The sequence below is a fragment of the Crassostrea angulata genome, chromosome 5, assembly GCF_025612915.1.
Source record: "Crassostrea angulata isolate pt1a10 chromosome 5, ASM2561291v2, whole genome shotgun sequence".
NCBI classification, from domain to species: Eukaryota; Metazoa; Mollusca; class Bivalvia; order Ostreida; family Ostreidae; genus Magallana; species Magallana angulata.
In genome coordinates this window covers 5,820,308-5,836,765 of record NC_069115.1, presented here as the reverse complement: position 1 = coordinate 5,836,765, position 16,458 = coordinate 5,820,308, and the positions used below count along the sequence as shown (strand labels likewise).

Genomic DNA, 16,458 nt, shown 5'->3' with positions numbered 1-16,458 from the left:
TCTGTGTTATGTAACTAATATATAATTGGAATTAGCTTTTATATCATAAGTAAAATGCTGGTATTGATGAGAATTGTAAGGTGAATGATCTGTGTGATACTTTGTATTTTATACATTCATGCTACAAAAAGCAAGTACATGTACATGTAGTAATACTTGTCATATATAAACAATGTATATTTTACTTATGTCTTGGATTTAAAAATATTAATGTAGGTAAAGTAGTGAAATGTAGGAAGGTTAACCATGTGTAAAGAAGAATATTCATCAGGAATGAAGTGTGTTGCAATCAGCATAATTTATTAAATGTGTACATCATATTTTTGCACATGATTTGACAGACTGCTCCATTGTTAGCTTTTTATTGGCTAACAAGCTTTTCATATCCCCCTCTGGGTCATCTATTAAATGCTGACAGGCTTATGATATTAAAATCTGATCAGTTGGTACATCATGGGTGGAAATGAAAAGTTCACTTTGGACTTAATGGATTATCAAAAAAATGATATCAAATCCTGTTCTATTGTAGAAAAGGTTTATCCCAACTTGTAAGTGGGTCACTTTGACCTCATTTTGGAATTTATTGACATATTCAAATCAAATCTGGGTCATACCTCTATAGTCAACTACTATCTTGTAGTGTATTTTTTTTTTTAAAGATGGATACTTTAGACTTTTGAAAAATATTTTATGGTGTACATATTCATTGTAGTTCAAATTGAGACAAGTGTATCATGTTCATGTAACAGTGAAGTTTTCTTTGTTTATTCATGTACGTGCAGTTATTTTGTAAATTGCATTCATATTTTTTAAAAAGTAAGATCTTTGTTGCATTTTTAAAGGGAGATTTGATAGGCATTTAATCGAGATGAAAAAAAATACAAATGTAAAGATTTCTATGGGAGTTTTTTTTTTCTTGTGCAATTTTATCATTTTTTAAATAAAAGTCCCTAATAAGGGAATTGCCATATGGATGTTTCTCCATTATTGTATCTTGGCTGTATTTTATTTATTATTGGAAACAATTTCAGATTTTTGAACAAAATAAATTTGGAACTGTTTGAAATTGTTTTGTTTTTACATAAAGTAGAAACCTTGCTCAGCTTTTGTGAAAGCAAAAATATAAAAAGTTTCAGTTGCGGAAACCCTTTGTAAACAATATGTTTCCCAATTGTATATGGAGGTTGAAACTATGCAGAAACTTCAAGTTTCAGTAAGTTTCCGTCGCGGAAACCATTTGTAAACAATATGTATCCCAAACGTATATGGAGATTGAAACTATGCAGAAACTTCAAGTTTCAGTAAGTTTCCGTTGCGGAAACCATTTGGATTCATGGACAGCCTAAGTTTCAGCACTGCGGAAACTTAATGAAACTTGAAGTTTTTGTGCTGAAACCTGTCGGAAACTTAAAGTAACCTTAAGTTTCCGCAGAGTTTCCAAAGGGTTTCCGCAGCGCTGAAACCAGATATTTCATCCAGTGTCATATTTGGGGCCCGATTGCCTTATATGCAATCGAATAGTGAACTGCGTTCTATCTAGAACGCAGTTTGCAATTCAAAATTTAGAATTCATATTTGGGGCCCGCTTGCCTTAATATATGCAATTGAATAGTGAACTGCGTTCTATATAGAACGCAGTTCGCAATTCAAATTGTTGAATAGTGAACTGCGTTCTATCTAGAACGCAGTTCGCAATTCAAAATTTAGAATTCATATTTAGGGCCCGAAATTTTCAGGGGCATCTACTAGTGGTATTTCATTACCACTGTGAAAATATGGTGATGCAGTTATCTATAGTTTTTTTTAGAATCGGGCTTATATTCAATTGAATAGTGAAAGAACACAATTCGCAATTCATATTTGGGGCCCGAAATTTTCAGGGGCATCTACTATAGTTTGTTCCAAGTTATTGCTTCCATCAATTTTTGATGATTTTTTTATAAAAATACACATACCTGTGAAAGAAATACAATTGAAATCGATGAAAGGGAATATATCCAAAATATCTTCATTGAATAATTATCCCTTTTCACTCATAAAATTTCACAGGAACGAAAACAATTTTCTTACGGAGATTTGTAATGGGAAATGTTTACATCTTTTCTCCATTCGGAATACACTCGGAATACATCTCGCAATTTTTTGACATTATCATCCGGGCTTTTTAATGGCTGATCAAATGCAAAATCTCCGTAGACTTTTAATTTTTGGATGTGTATTGAAACCTGAAGCGGTAGAGGGGGCGTTTCAAAACAGATAATCTGGACATTTTTCATATTAGTGGATGAACGTAGTTTGAGCACAAAGGTATTTACTATTATTGAAATATCAAGCAAAAAGTGGTGGAAGCAAAAACTCGGGACAGAGTATAGTGGTATTTCACTACCACTGTGAAAATATGGTGATGCAGTTATCTATAGTTTTTGAGAATCGTATGGTGTCCGGATAGGGCCATTTGCGTTAGCGGGACATCGCGTTCAGATAAACGAGACATTGCGCTAACACACAACACGCCGTCGCGCTCACGCAACTTTGCACAACACGCTGTCGCGCTAACACACAACACGCCGTCGCGCTAACGCAACTTTGCACAACACGACGTCGCGCTAACGCAACTTTGCAAGTTTCATAGTCTAGTAGGAAGTCGTGTCCGGAAATATCAGACTGAGCATGCTGAAATATGCATGCACGCAAGCATGGATGAAAAATAAATGTACGTTTGAAAGATTTAGAAGTTGGAGTGAAAGGCATACCCCCCCCCCTACCCCCACGGATTAGGATTTTCATGATTTGGGGAAAAAAGATGTATGGACGGAAAGATTTTTGTTTTGGAAGTATAGGATTACACCCCCCCCCCCCCCCAAAAAAAAAAAAACGGATTAGGATTTTCATAATTTTGGGAATTAGGTTTTTTCTCTCAATACCCCACTTTCAATTTGCTTCCGACGCCAGTGTGACATGTTATATACCGGTAATTTTACATTTTAAAATTTCTTTGCTTAGGTAATATACAGAGCACCTAATATGAATTTGTGACATGTACATGTTATAAATATATCATTGCTGAATTTATTAATTATATCAAATATTTGAGGTAAATTTATCAATTGGTAGATTTATTAATAATTTATATGCACTTTAGCATGTCCTTATACAGTGACATACTAGTAACTATATTTTTATTCATATGTATTGATAATAATTGAAAATAATATATGTATTTCAAAGTACATTTTATTTATTTTTCATCCATGCTTGCATGCAGGCCAACAAATTTCAGCATGCGCAGTCTAATATTTCCGGACACGACTTCCTACTAGACTGTGAAACTTGCAAAGTTGCGTTAGCGCGACGATGTGTTGTGTACATGTGTTAGCGCGATGTCTCGTTTATCTGAACGCAATGTCGCGCTAATGCAAATGGCCCTATCCGGACACCATACAGATCTCAAAAACTATAGATTACTGCATCACCATATTTTCACAGTGGTAGTGAAATACCACTAGTAGATGCCCCTGAAAATTTCAGGCCCCAAAAATGAATTGCGAACTGCGTTCTAGAACGCAGTTCACTATTCAATTGCATATATAAGGCAATCGGGCCCCAAATATAAATTCTAAATTTTAAATCGCGAACTGCATTCTAGATAGAACGCAGTTTACTATTCAACAATTTGAATCGCAAACTGCGTTCTAGATAGAACGCAGTTCACTATTCAATTGCATATAAGGCAATCGGACCCCAAATATGAATTCTAAATTTTGAATTGCGAACTGCGTTCTAGATAGAACGCGCAGTTCACTATTCAATTGCATATAAGGCAATCAGACCCCAAATATGAATTCTACATTTTGAATTGCGAACTGCGTTCTAGATAGAACGCAGTTCACTGTTCAATTGCATATAAGGCAATCGGGCCCCAAATATGAATTCTAGATTTTGAATTGCGAACTGCGGTCTAGATAGAACGCAGTTCACTAATCAAATGCATATAAGGCAATCAAGCCGCAAATATGAATTCTAAATTTTGAATTGCGAACTGCGTTCTAGGTAGAACGCAGTTCACTATTCAATTGCGAACTGCGAATATGAATTCTAAATTTTGAATTGCGAACTGCGTTCTAGATAGAACGCAGTTCACTATTCAATTGCGAACTACGAACTGCGAACTGTGTTCTAAAAACCGATTGTCTATGAAACATAAGACCGCAATGACGAATGAGTTTTAATCTTGGCATTAACCAATCTAATTAAAATTAGAACTCCCATCCGCTGCCTGTATGGCAGTTTTAATTTTAATTTTGAATTAGATTGGGCATTAACGTATTGTTAGGGTATTCGAAGTATTATAATGGAAATAACAATTTTTATAGATAATTAAGGGAACCGCTTTTTGATTTTGTGTGGTGATGATTTTAGGTCGGGCTCATGATCAAATCCTATCAGATATGTAGAGACTGTAATGATACTCCCATTTATTTATCATGCAATCACCGCTTGTGCTCCAAGTGTGTACGTCATATGGTACACATCAATTTTTTAAGTAATGCATATTGTGCAATACTGTCTTGTAAATTTTGTATTTGCTGCCAGCCCGTTCTAATTTCATAATACGATACATAATTTATTACATGAAAATGACAACTTGTACTACGTATTACTACGAACAGGCCCATTATAGGCAATTGCAATAATTACTAAAAATTGAAGAAAAAAAATCGAAATTTGAATTGTAGTTTTATTACAAAGACAATGGAAAATGTAAATTATGAATGAATTGATGTTTTATGGTGGATATTCGAGTTATCCAAGAACAATTAACAAACAATTGGGTCGAGTCCTTGTGAAATTGTGTTATCACGCTTATACCATCCCGCTCTTAGATAAGATTTGAAATTTTGTATCGCTTTTAAATGTCATTGAAAAATTTAAATTGTATAACTTGCAAAAAAGATTTATAAAGCTGTATGAGAAAAAAAAACTCCAAAAAATTTCACACACGTACATGTATTTATTGAAAATACAAATGAGTTATTTTCATACGTGAATTCTTTATTCCCTGATAGCAACGCAAAGAGATGGAGAAGGTTTCTGTGGATGCTTTGAATTCTTTGGAGGGAGAGCTGAAGGGGAAATACTACTCCCTGGAAACCATGACCCCCGAGGAGAACCAGCAGCTCATTGATGACCACTTCATGTTCAAGAACGACGATAGGTACATTGTACATAACCCCAGCGATATTCGCCGAGACTGAAAAAAAATATTTGTCTTTTTCTTCTTTGAGGGAAAGTCGTGTAAAAGATAGACAAATTTGAAGATGGGTGGATAAGGCGTGTAAAATGCCCATACACGGTCGGACAAGCTACTGAAAAATTAAAGTATTCAATAAATCTGATATTTTTAAAAAAAAATATTTTAAACAATATGTATTTAACAAATCATTGATTTTTAACCTATAGATATGTTCAATACTTGGAGTACGTTGACTCAAACAGGCGTATGCGTATCAAAACTTGCAAATACTGTCATTTTTTAGAACTTCAAGGCATTTTCTTTTATAGAGTGGGTCTGTGCTCCATATTTTTCTCATAGTCTAAATAAGGTCTAATGGAAAACAAACCGATTCCAATCAACAAAAACGTGAAGAGATGACCCACTATACATTAAAAATATAATTTTGTATCCCAACAGTTGAACGTTTTGAAAAAAATAATATAAGTCCGTTAGTTCGTGGCCAAAGTCACACATGATATTTAAACAGCCTACTTTGTTGTGTCTGAAATGGCTCAGTGGTAAGAGTACCTGGTATAAGCTTACCTTATATATCTAGGGTTTTTATGTTATGGGTTCGATACCACCAAAAGTACAGACTATTTTTTTTTCTTATCTTTTGTTAAATATATTAAAAACTGACTATAGTTAGAAATCTTGCTTTTGCAAACTTGTATAGTAATATATTTGAATAGATTTAATCAGGGAAAAATAAATTAAAAATTGTATTTCACCGAATGGGCATTTGCGCCATCTTATTCCCCCATCTTCTTTTGGTAAAAAAAAACTGCTTAGTTTTCAATTAGGGACTAGTATTTAAACCATAAGACTCGCACCTCCGCTCTTTCGCCTTTAGGGCAAAGATAGGAAAGTGATAAGGTACGAAGACGAAGGACACTTCTGTCGCTATTTCGCCTTTGCAACTCTAGACTCGTGTTTGGATTTTAATGTGTATAGAGCTCTTTATCCTTTAAAGATGATTTAAGCGATAAAAATGGCGTCTGAAGGATTACATGTAAAAAAAAAACGTTTGAGAAAATCGAAACATTTAGTCTCATAATGAAATTCAAATGTTTTTGTGTTTATTAGGTCAAAATTTATAAACAGTGTATGTGGTGAATGATTTCAGAGCGACCTTTTAGTTCTAGAACCATTATAACGTCATGGTTGATTTGATGATTTTCCCGCCATATACGGTTCTAAAGGAATGATGTAGAAAATTAAACAATTTCCTGACATTCTATTTGAACCATGGGAAAAGAATTCCGATACATATATTAAATTTGACATTATTTCAATGTGGAGGCCAAGAGATTGTTAGATGCCGTTTTTTGGAGAAACTGTAGGCATTCTAGGTACATGTACATTTCATAAGTCATAATTGGACAAAACTCCAAGATTTGTTACTTTTTTCCTTCATGTTACATTGAAATTGTGTTTATTACAAATTGAGCTCCGGTACACCCTATCAAACAAAGATATTGCTACGAAGCACCATTAAAAGAATTCATATTCTGAATTTCATAAACCAGTTGGCACCTGTCATTTACTAGATCTTGACCCCAAGGTAAGCAGACTGGTCAGTGACAGTCCTAACATTCACTCGAGCGATTGAGATACCTGTTTATGTAATCGACCCAGAGAGAGAACAAGGGAAAAAAAGGGGCGAAGGCGAGCGTGCAAAATTGCATTAAAAGTTTAAATCAAAGATTTTAATTACAATCGAATGTTAAAGTTAAGTTTAAAACTTTTAATGTAACACTACTATCGCTCCTTCGCCTTTGCATCTTTGCTCTTCGCGTTTCTTCTTGCTCTTTCCCTCTTTCGCCTTCATACATTCGTATCTTTGCCATTAAGGCTAGAGAACAAGTGGCCGTAACGAAACACTATGCCCCAAAACTAATAAACTAATACTAAAACTAATAGTTGGTTCTTGTGCCAAAAAAAAATGACAGACAGTTGTTTCTTTTATTGCAAGATATTGCAAATGTATATTAATAACTCAATTTTTATCTTCTCGGAATTTTTTTTGCTTTAGGCCATTTTTTAAAAAGTCATTTCTATCATTACAGGTTTTTACAGGATGCCGGGGGCTACAACGATTGGCCCATTGGCAGAGGGATCTTTTTCAACAACAACAAAACCTTCCTGTGCTGGGTGAATGAGGAGGACCATCTCCGTCTGATCTCCATGCAGAAGGGGGGCGACCTCGCCGCCGTCTGGAAACGTCTCATCAATGTTTGTAAACACAGAGAGAGAGAGAGAGAGAGAGAGAGAGAGAGAGAGAGAGAGAGAGAGAGAGAGAGAGAGAGAGAGAGATGAACTGACAGAGAAGGGAGCTTAGAGTACTAGTTTATACACATGTACATGTGCTACATGTAACATAATAAAGAGGATATTCAGTCTTTTTATGTTAACTGATACATGTATTTAAAAAAAAAAGTTTTTACTTTGATAATATGTATTACATTTTGAATTTTAACAAATTTGATATTTAGTAAAAACGATTGTCTGCACGCATGTCCCGTCTGTTGATTTGCAGGCGATCCAGGAGATGGAGAAGAAGCTGACCTTCGCCCACCACGATCAGCTTGGCTACCTCACCTTCTGTCCCACCAATCTAGGAACCACCTGCCGGGCAAGTGTCCACATCAAAATTCCCAAACTAGCGGCCGAACCCGACTTCAAGGAGTTCTGCGAGAAACTCAACCTTCAGCCTAGAGGTAATTTTGACACCTGAGCAGTCTGTTAAAAATCATTCATTCTTTATTCTTTAAGCTTTGCAGCTCAGCAGATTTTACAAATTAAACAGAGTACAGTATAGAAGTGGGAATTTTACAGGAGACCCTATTACATTGTAAATACATAAATATGAAAAATTGACATAATCTGTCCCAAGTTATTGCTTCCATTAATTGTTGATGGTTTTTAATAAAAATACACATACCTGTGAAAGAAATACAATTGGAATCGCTGGAAGGGAATATATCCAAGATATCTTCATTGAACAATTATCCCTTTTCGCTCATAAAATTTCACAGGAACGAAGGAACGAAAACAATCTTCTTACGGAGATTTATAATGGGAAATGTTTACATCTTTTCTCCATTCGGAAGTACTCGGGATACCTCGCGCAATTTTTTAACGTTATCATCCGGGCTTATTAATGGCTGATGCAATGCAAAATCTCCGTAGACTTTCAATTTTGGGATGTGTATTGAAACCTGAAGAGGTAGAGGGGGTGTTTCAAAACATATAATCTGGACATTATTTATATTAATGGATGAACGTAGTTTGAGCACAAAGGTATTTACTATTATTGAAATATCAAGCAAAAAGTGGTGGAAGGAAAAACTCGGGACAGAGTATAACTATGATTACAAACAATTTCCATACAGGCACGTATATAGCATCGTGTTTTCATCACTTTAAAGGTAGAGGGGCCAACTGGGTTATAGGTTAACTTTCCCAGACATACAAAATGAAAAGATTTAAAAGGGAGGAGGGGCCAGCCCTCCACCTCCCCCGCGTCTACGCGCCTATCATATAAAGAAGAACAAATACAGTATTCTTTAAGAAATAGAATATATATTTTTCTTATTTAAGGAATCCACGGAGAGCACACGGAGAGTGTGGGAGGAGTGTATGATATTTCCAACAAGCGCCGCCTGGGATTGAGTGAAATTGAGGCTATTCAGGAAATGAGGCGCGGAGTGGAAGAAATCATCAAGCGTGAGAAGGCATTGCAGGGAAAGTAAAAGAAAAAACCAAATATAGTCCTGGAAATTGTTCTGAACTGTGATATCTTTTATTCTATTCTGTCATTTTATTTCGTAAATTATCTATATTCAATTGTTTTCGATTTATCAAATTTTCGTTATACAAGTTATTTGATGTTGTAAATAAACTATGACCAAAAATTTGGAGATTTAAGTGAATTTTATGAACCGATTAAACAAAAGTATAAACTGTAAGCAATCTGTCAATTTGGCGAGGGTTTAAAAAACGTGAGAGCGCGCCAGGCTGCCATGGTTGAATCACATGGGCATCGTATCCACTCTACTCTCCATGTCACAGAGAGTAGAGTGGATCATACGATGCCCCTATGATTGGTCATTATCAATTCATTGTAGTTTCGTACATGCAGTTGTTCTTTGAAGGAATCCCATGATTTAAATTTTTAACACAATCAACCCTTTGATTTTGAAAAATCGTGGCTTCTATTTTTTGTTTATCTAAGTACAATACAATAAGAGTATGGACGTCAGAAAATGGGCTGCTTTGTTCACGTACTCGCATATTTGACACATATTTGTACATAGAGTAATTACAAAGAAAGTAATCAACTACACAAGAGAGGTGTGTATTCCGGTTTAAGGCGCATGGTCACGATTTTGGTCAAACTCTATTTTTATGTTTTTAATATTTACAATGCTTTAGAAATGCATTTCTAATAATCAAATAAAATTTGAGAGTCATTCGTAGAGTAATAAGCAAGATACAGTGCTCACAATTCTTTGTCATGTAAACAAGGCTCGTGCCTGTTTTTGTTTACATAGGTTCAATTATAACAGTAAAAATCTTTTTCCAGCTTATTTGTCTATCTTTTTATTAATTTTAAGCATAGATAAACAGTTTCTAACATTTAAAACATTCGTTTAGGTTTAACACTTGAATTTTTACTTCTACGTTCAAAATGTAAACAAAGGCTTTGTTTACAGAGCGAAGAATTTCAAGCTCTGTTACTCGCTTATTACTCAACAAATGACAGTCAAATTTCGGTTTCTTTATAGTTTATAAAACGACTTTCTGAATCATTGTAAATATTAAAATCGGAAAAATAATTTTTGACTAAAATCGTGACCATGTCCCTTTAAATACCGGTTTTGTCATCGATACGCCAATTTACAATAAACAGCTTTTATTTTTGTACAATTCTATTGGGAGTTTTTTAATATATATTCTGTAGTTTGTCCACGTTGTTTGTAAATATTGTTTCGGTTTCCATGGTTTCAAATACTAGCATTTCACTAAATTGGTCTTTTCTTTCGTTTCAATATCGTAAAAATCGATTACAGCTCCAGTTCTAGCATTAAAGTCACCCGTTAATTAACATCACATGTTTATCATCTGCCGGCTACTCCTGCGTCTCTAGTTCAATCATACTAAATGTCTCTACAACTATATTTAGAATTTTCTGGAGGAATATACACTATTCCAACAAATAATATTTTATCGAAATTTGTAAACTTTTTCAAATTTCAAACCATTATACAGTTTTGGATTCTGTTGCATGTGTACTAGTAGCTACGAATTCGCTTAAGGTTTGTCTAAATGCTAGTATTATTCCTCCAGAATTTCTCTCGCATGATTAATTCGATTTTTAATTATAATTTCAAATTTATTTCAGCTAAGTCATCAGTTTTTGTTTCTTGGAAGCACAAAATATGTTATTGAATAAGTTCCTGGAATTCTGGATGATTGATTTTATCCATTATTCTTTAAACTGCCACAAACATTTGATGAATACATTCTTCAGGTCACAGCACTGGGGATTATCATTTTTACACTCTCCCCAGCGAGTTTCTATCTGTAATCTGGTGTAGAGTTGATCCGCCGCCTTTTGAGAGGCATGTTCCTTGGTCTGCTTGGAGTACGTACGTCATCTCTCGGTGGTTCCCTGTGCCCTACTACATCCTCCGGGTAGTAGGGATCACCATTCACAGAATGTCTCGGATGAGCTTCATTTTAATTTCTGCTTTTAGTTTCAGATCTTTCATGATTGGGTAAAGACTCTTCCTCGCTCGCTCAGTTTCCTCTTGAAATTGTCGATTCATGAATGCGGTATGATTTACCTTTCGTTTTTGGGAGTAGATTTTAATCAACTCTCCTATGCAGTTACTCAGGCAAACCGAAAGTGAAACAGTGTTTGGACCTAAGCACAAATCAACATCGCTGACAACATTTAGTTCTGATCAATAAATTCGATGTAATGAGTTTAAGTTCTGTTTTTCAAGGAAACTAATTTATATATACCTTGTAAATACTCAGATTTTAAATGGTACGAACAATTTAGATATTTTTTGAATTCTTACATTTTTATGTATTCCTACGCTAGAGTTCAATAAAGTATCGTTTAACCATGCGCTCAGCTGTCTCCGTAAATCTCCGACAGGCAGAGAAATGGATACAGCTGAGAGTCTGGTTGAACGAGACTAGAGTTCAATTTTGCTTGGATCCATACAATTTCTCATAACTATTTCGATTACTGATACGCATGCAGTTTGATGGACTTATTCTTTGAATATTACACAACACGATTGATATTGGATTTTCACGCTTTTCCTGTAGGAGAATTCATATTATAAAAAATGTGCGTAATTCAAATACTTATAGGAATTTACTTGCAATGCATGCAAAAATACATATCGTTGATTTTAAAATAAATAATAATCGATAAAATCAACTCCCGCCAGTACTTCAGTACTTTGATTTCATTTGCACGCACGAGGACATAGTCGAGGTCATCTTGGTAAATGAACTTTGTCACAATTGGTCTGGCTTTTCTTTTTTATTTCTCTTACCAAGTCTTTGGACTTTGAACACATCGTGATTACCGTAGAAAATTAAGTTACATTTCATGAATCTGCATTTTAAGTTTATGATTTGGCCTGCCAGTCCTACGTTTTTCTCTGTTAGCTTTTCTATATCAGAATCTCTAAAAGATGTGCAGCGTGTAGACTTTGCATCTATTAAATTAAATTCTGCGTTCATTTCATTTATTTCTTCTTTATGCGCCTGTGATTTTATTTTATTTCCTCCACTTTCTCTTTCACTCCGTCAAACACATTGCTCATACCGTCTAAATTATTTTTTAACTCTGCACATGTTTTATCAAAATTGTTCAACCTTTTCAGCGGCACCGACTCGGTTTGTTATTTTAGCCATTTGTTAAGGTATCCCAATACTCAATGTTCTTGTATCAAGAATTTCTTGAGAAGTATATCATTTAAATATTTTGATAAAATAAAGAGAAAAAAATACATAAATAATGGGGGTCAGTGTTCATCCCTCTGAGTTATGGCCAATTTAATTTGACCTTTTTTGCACCTTAAATGCAATTTCAACCTAATTAGGATGTAAAGTCGGTATTTTTGATTATCTATTTCATAATTTTCCGAAGATCATATGCAATGTCAACACGTGCACGCATGGGTTAAAGTCTAGTATGATATAAAAATCATAACATGACGGCTCTCGGGCTGATATACTGCGACCTTGGGCTAATATAGGATGCGATATTAAAATTGCCATGTAATAATCTATATATTTCACTCTTGTATAATGGTACTCGTAAATGTCAAATCTTGTATGCTAGACTGAGACTAGAACAAAGTTTCCTAAATGGGTCATTATCAAAATATGCAGACTTTTGAAAAATGAAAAACATGAGAAAATTATTGCTGAAAAAATTACTTTGATTGCAAAAAACACATTTAACAAACAATGAAGTATAACATCTTTAAATTTGCAAACATTGGAATCTACCATTTGGGTGATAATTAGACTGTAATTTAATGAACTGTGAACATTTTGTCAGTGGTGTAACAGGTAAATAGTATAGGAAAAAATTCTTAAATAAAATAAAATAATTCTTTTAAAATGATGGACATAAGGTTTATATCAACAAAATTCATTTAAACAGAAAATATTTGACACACTTACATAGTGACCAACATAACATTTGAGATAAAGTCTTGATGTTACTCAACAAATTTTTAATTTGAGCATTAAAAAGAACACAACTGGATTTTTCTTTCAATGGATCATAAAAAAGACATTACTATAAATGCACTGGTGTTTTCAAATATACATGTATTATTGTCAGTTAATTTTATTTGGAGAAAAATGTACATGTTACACCTCTGATTATTATGTTTTACCACTGACATAAAAGTTACACCACTGACCTAGCGATAATAAATAAGAGATAAGCGGGTTAAACTTTGTAAAATAAACTAATTTCTATTTTTGATTGCATTTAAAACGTGATAAATTTGATCTTAAATAAAAGTTTTCGTGCCTCATTCTTTCATAATCTGAAGATAGACACACTGTTACACCACTTATAATCAGTGTAACACCACTAACGGAAAATTGCATGTAGATGTTTTTTTTTACATGAATTCACTCATTCTTTGATGTTATATTTTTTACTATTGGCATCCACACACTTTTGTCCACCTTGTACCGAGTTCGAACTTTCTTTGCCTCATCAATCTCACAAACAACATCGTCAGTACTATACCAGCTCATATCAATCATACATTTTGGACAATCAAATTGAATTTTCTCCAATTTTCTCCAAAATCAATGCATACAACGCATATACACTTTCTGTTTGTCTATATATGTTTGTTGAAGCTCAGCTAGCATTTGTTACCTTTAAGCATTTGAAAGATTTTAGTATAACATAATAGGGAATGTGAAATGTCAGTGGAATAACATATCTTATAATACACTATAAATCATTAATAAAGTTTGTTTTTTTAATAAAAATAAAATGTTGATAATTTCATTTCTTTATTAGAATAAATTTGTTTTTACTTTTATCTTTTAATCAAGTACTAGTATTAAAATGAGTAAAACATAATTAGAGCATACAAAATGTCAATGGTGTTTCAAATAATGTCAATGGTGTAACAGGTCTCATTTTCCAGATTAAGAAAACACAATTGCAAATAAATAGTCAAGCTTTCTTTATTGTGACAGTGTCTAACTTGTAAAATTGATTAATAACAATCGTTCAAAATGCTCAAAATATAAATGAAATGGAAGAAAAAGTAAAATAATTAAATAATGTCATGTGGTGTAACAGTTTTTTCAGTGGTGTAACAACAATTTTTGGTTACACCACTGACCGTTATACCACTGATGTATCCATAGTAAATGTAGCAATATGACCCAAGAGAACAGATATTACACAAAGCTACATAGCCTATGTTATAATGTGATAAACATTCATCATTTTTGTGAAAAACTTTTTTGTTCTTTCATAATAGAAAACCTTAAATAGCACGTTATCCCATTGACACAGTTTACATTGTATTTTTCGGAGCATACTTACATTTTCTGTCATTATTTCTATCACAATGATGTCATCACTGATACATTTATCTTTTTAGTAGCAGGGAATGATGATCTGGGGGATTCCAACTGTAGTACAATATTATTTACTTGATGTATTTTAAGATATTTTTATATAATTTGCCTTGTAACACCAATGACAAAAATTTTTTGTACAAGCATATATCTCATCAAATTCATTGTTTTTAAAAGAGAACTTGTTAAGGAGCATAGCAGAAATTAAAATATGAATGTTGTTTTGAAAATAAACGGTGATTTTTGGAATAAAACATCAATATTATTGAAGATATTGTAGGTTAAAGACGTTGGAAAAATTTAATGACAACATAAATTCACTGAAATCTCATAACAAATAATTTTTTTTTATACTTTAAGCAGTAAAATTGTCGATTTATTTGTTCAACAATATAGGTTTAAGTTTATAAAATCCAATGGTACTGTATATATTACACAGAACATTATTTTTTCCCCTTTACATTGACACTGACACAAAAGGCTGCATATTTTGATAATGACCCAAATACCTATCTTTATTCTCAAAATTTCGTCGACATTCCAGATTGTGTTTGTGGTAAATTGAAACAACTTAACATTTTTTTTCTTCAATTGTCCTATTTACACAAATCAACGTAGTGTCATGTTGTAAATTTTGAATTTATCGGGTGGTAGTAAATACAAAATTTACAACATGACAGCTCCTATTTGTATAATTTCTTACGTAATTATTTAATAAAGCTTTCTGGCAAATTTTGTGATAAATGTTTTGTATCACATGGTTAAAATAATGTATTTTGATTGGATACATGCAAAGGCTGCTGGTCAGTTGAAATTCGATATATATACTCGCGCCCAACATTTGTTCTTTCCATTGCGAACTCGCGAAATATACGTACATGTATCGACAAGCCTCACTCAAACTTTGTTTGTTATTTGCAGATAGGTTATACATTTTTATATTATTTGGTATTCTGATCTAAACGATTATTATGTTGAATGTTCCTGTGTAACTTTAGGTTTGAATTCGTATTATACAATAATAGTTTCTTTTAGCATTTATATGACCGTAAGGATATCTTATCAAAGATAACCCATATACGTTGTTTTCATTATATTCCTTTTTTAAACTTTTGCATTTATCATGTTTTCTATTTTAATACATTTTTGATGAAGCGAAATATTGTATGGTGTTATATAAGAATAATTGAATTTTGCACTACTCTAAAGCAGGAAATGGCAAAACTTATAACTATTTCTATTTCGAGAACAAGTTTAAGCTCTTGAAATTGCATTGGTGAAACGATAAATGTATTTTTGTATGGTTATTCAGAATAATATTGCTAATCATTGTGTGTTCTTTTTATGACAACCTTTGACGCTTCATCGAGAAATTTTATTGTTTATCACGACAAAGAGCACACAGCGGGTGTGACCGGGCAGCAGAAGATGCTAGATGTCTCTTCAAATTCCTAGGCACATGATCCTACCTCTATCTTTTTAGAGGTCCGTGTTGCTCTGCTTTGAATTTGTATTTAGTTTATGGATTTTTGAGATGGTTGACAGTTTGTTATTGCCATTTTTCGTGATAGGATATAATTTAGTTATTGAACTAAACCATAGTGTACTAGTTAGTGAATATGTTCTTTTCTTTAAAAAAACTGGTGTTCGATAAGTACTTTGTAGCAAGTCGTATAATACTGACATTCTTATGAGAAATGAAACAAAAGTTATATAGTTCATTTAAATTAATTGATAAAACGTAGTTAAGACACAAAACTGTTATGATTTTATAAAAGGATTGTCATGTCATGTTTTGTGTTTTGTATTAACATGTTGTTTTATACCATTCCATTGCGAGCTCACAAAATATTCGTATCAACAAGCCTCATCTCGACTTTGTTATTTGCAGCTTTACAGCTAATGCACCAAGACATCATACCATTGTATCGAACGAACAAAACGTCCGGATTATTTGAGTAATTCCCCACACAACAAAATAACAACAACACAAACAACAAATAATTATTAAATTTTACAAGAAT

The 16,458-nt window shown here is 33.3% G+C and overlaps 1 protein-coding gene across 1 annotated transcript in view; it reads left to right on the top strand.

The window, feature by feature from the left end:
• The window catches only part of LOC128183511 (taurocyamine kinase-like), a 30,333-nt gene extending 21,169 nt beyond the window's left edge, over nt 1-9,164 (top strand). The window contains exons 9-12 of the mRNA XM_052852541.1: nt 5,067-5,215; nt 7,345-7,510; nt 7,815-7,995; nt 8,879-9,164. Of these exons, the coding sequence (XP_052708501.1) occupies nt 5,067-5,215; nt 7,345-7,510; nt 7,815-7,995; nt 8,879-9,030 (648 nt within the window). The 3' untranslated portion in view covers nt 9,031-9,164. The remainder of the gene's footprint in view (nt 1-5,066; nt 5,216-7,344; nt 7,511-7,814; nt 7,996-8,878) is intronic.
• Nucleotides 9,165-16,458: the final 7,294 nt, after the last annotated feature.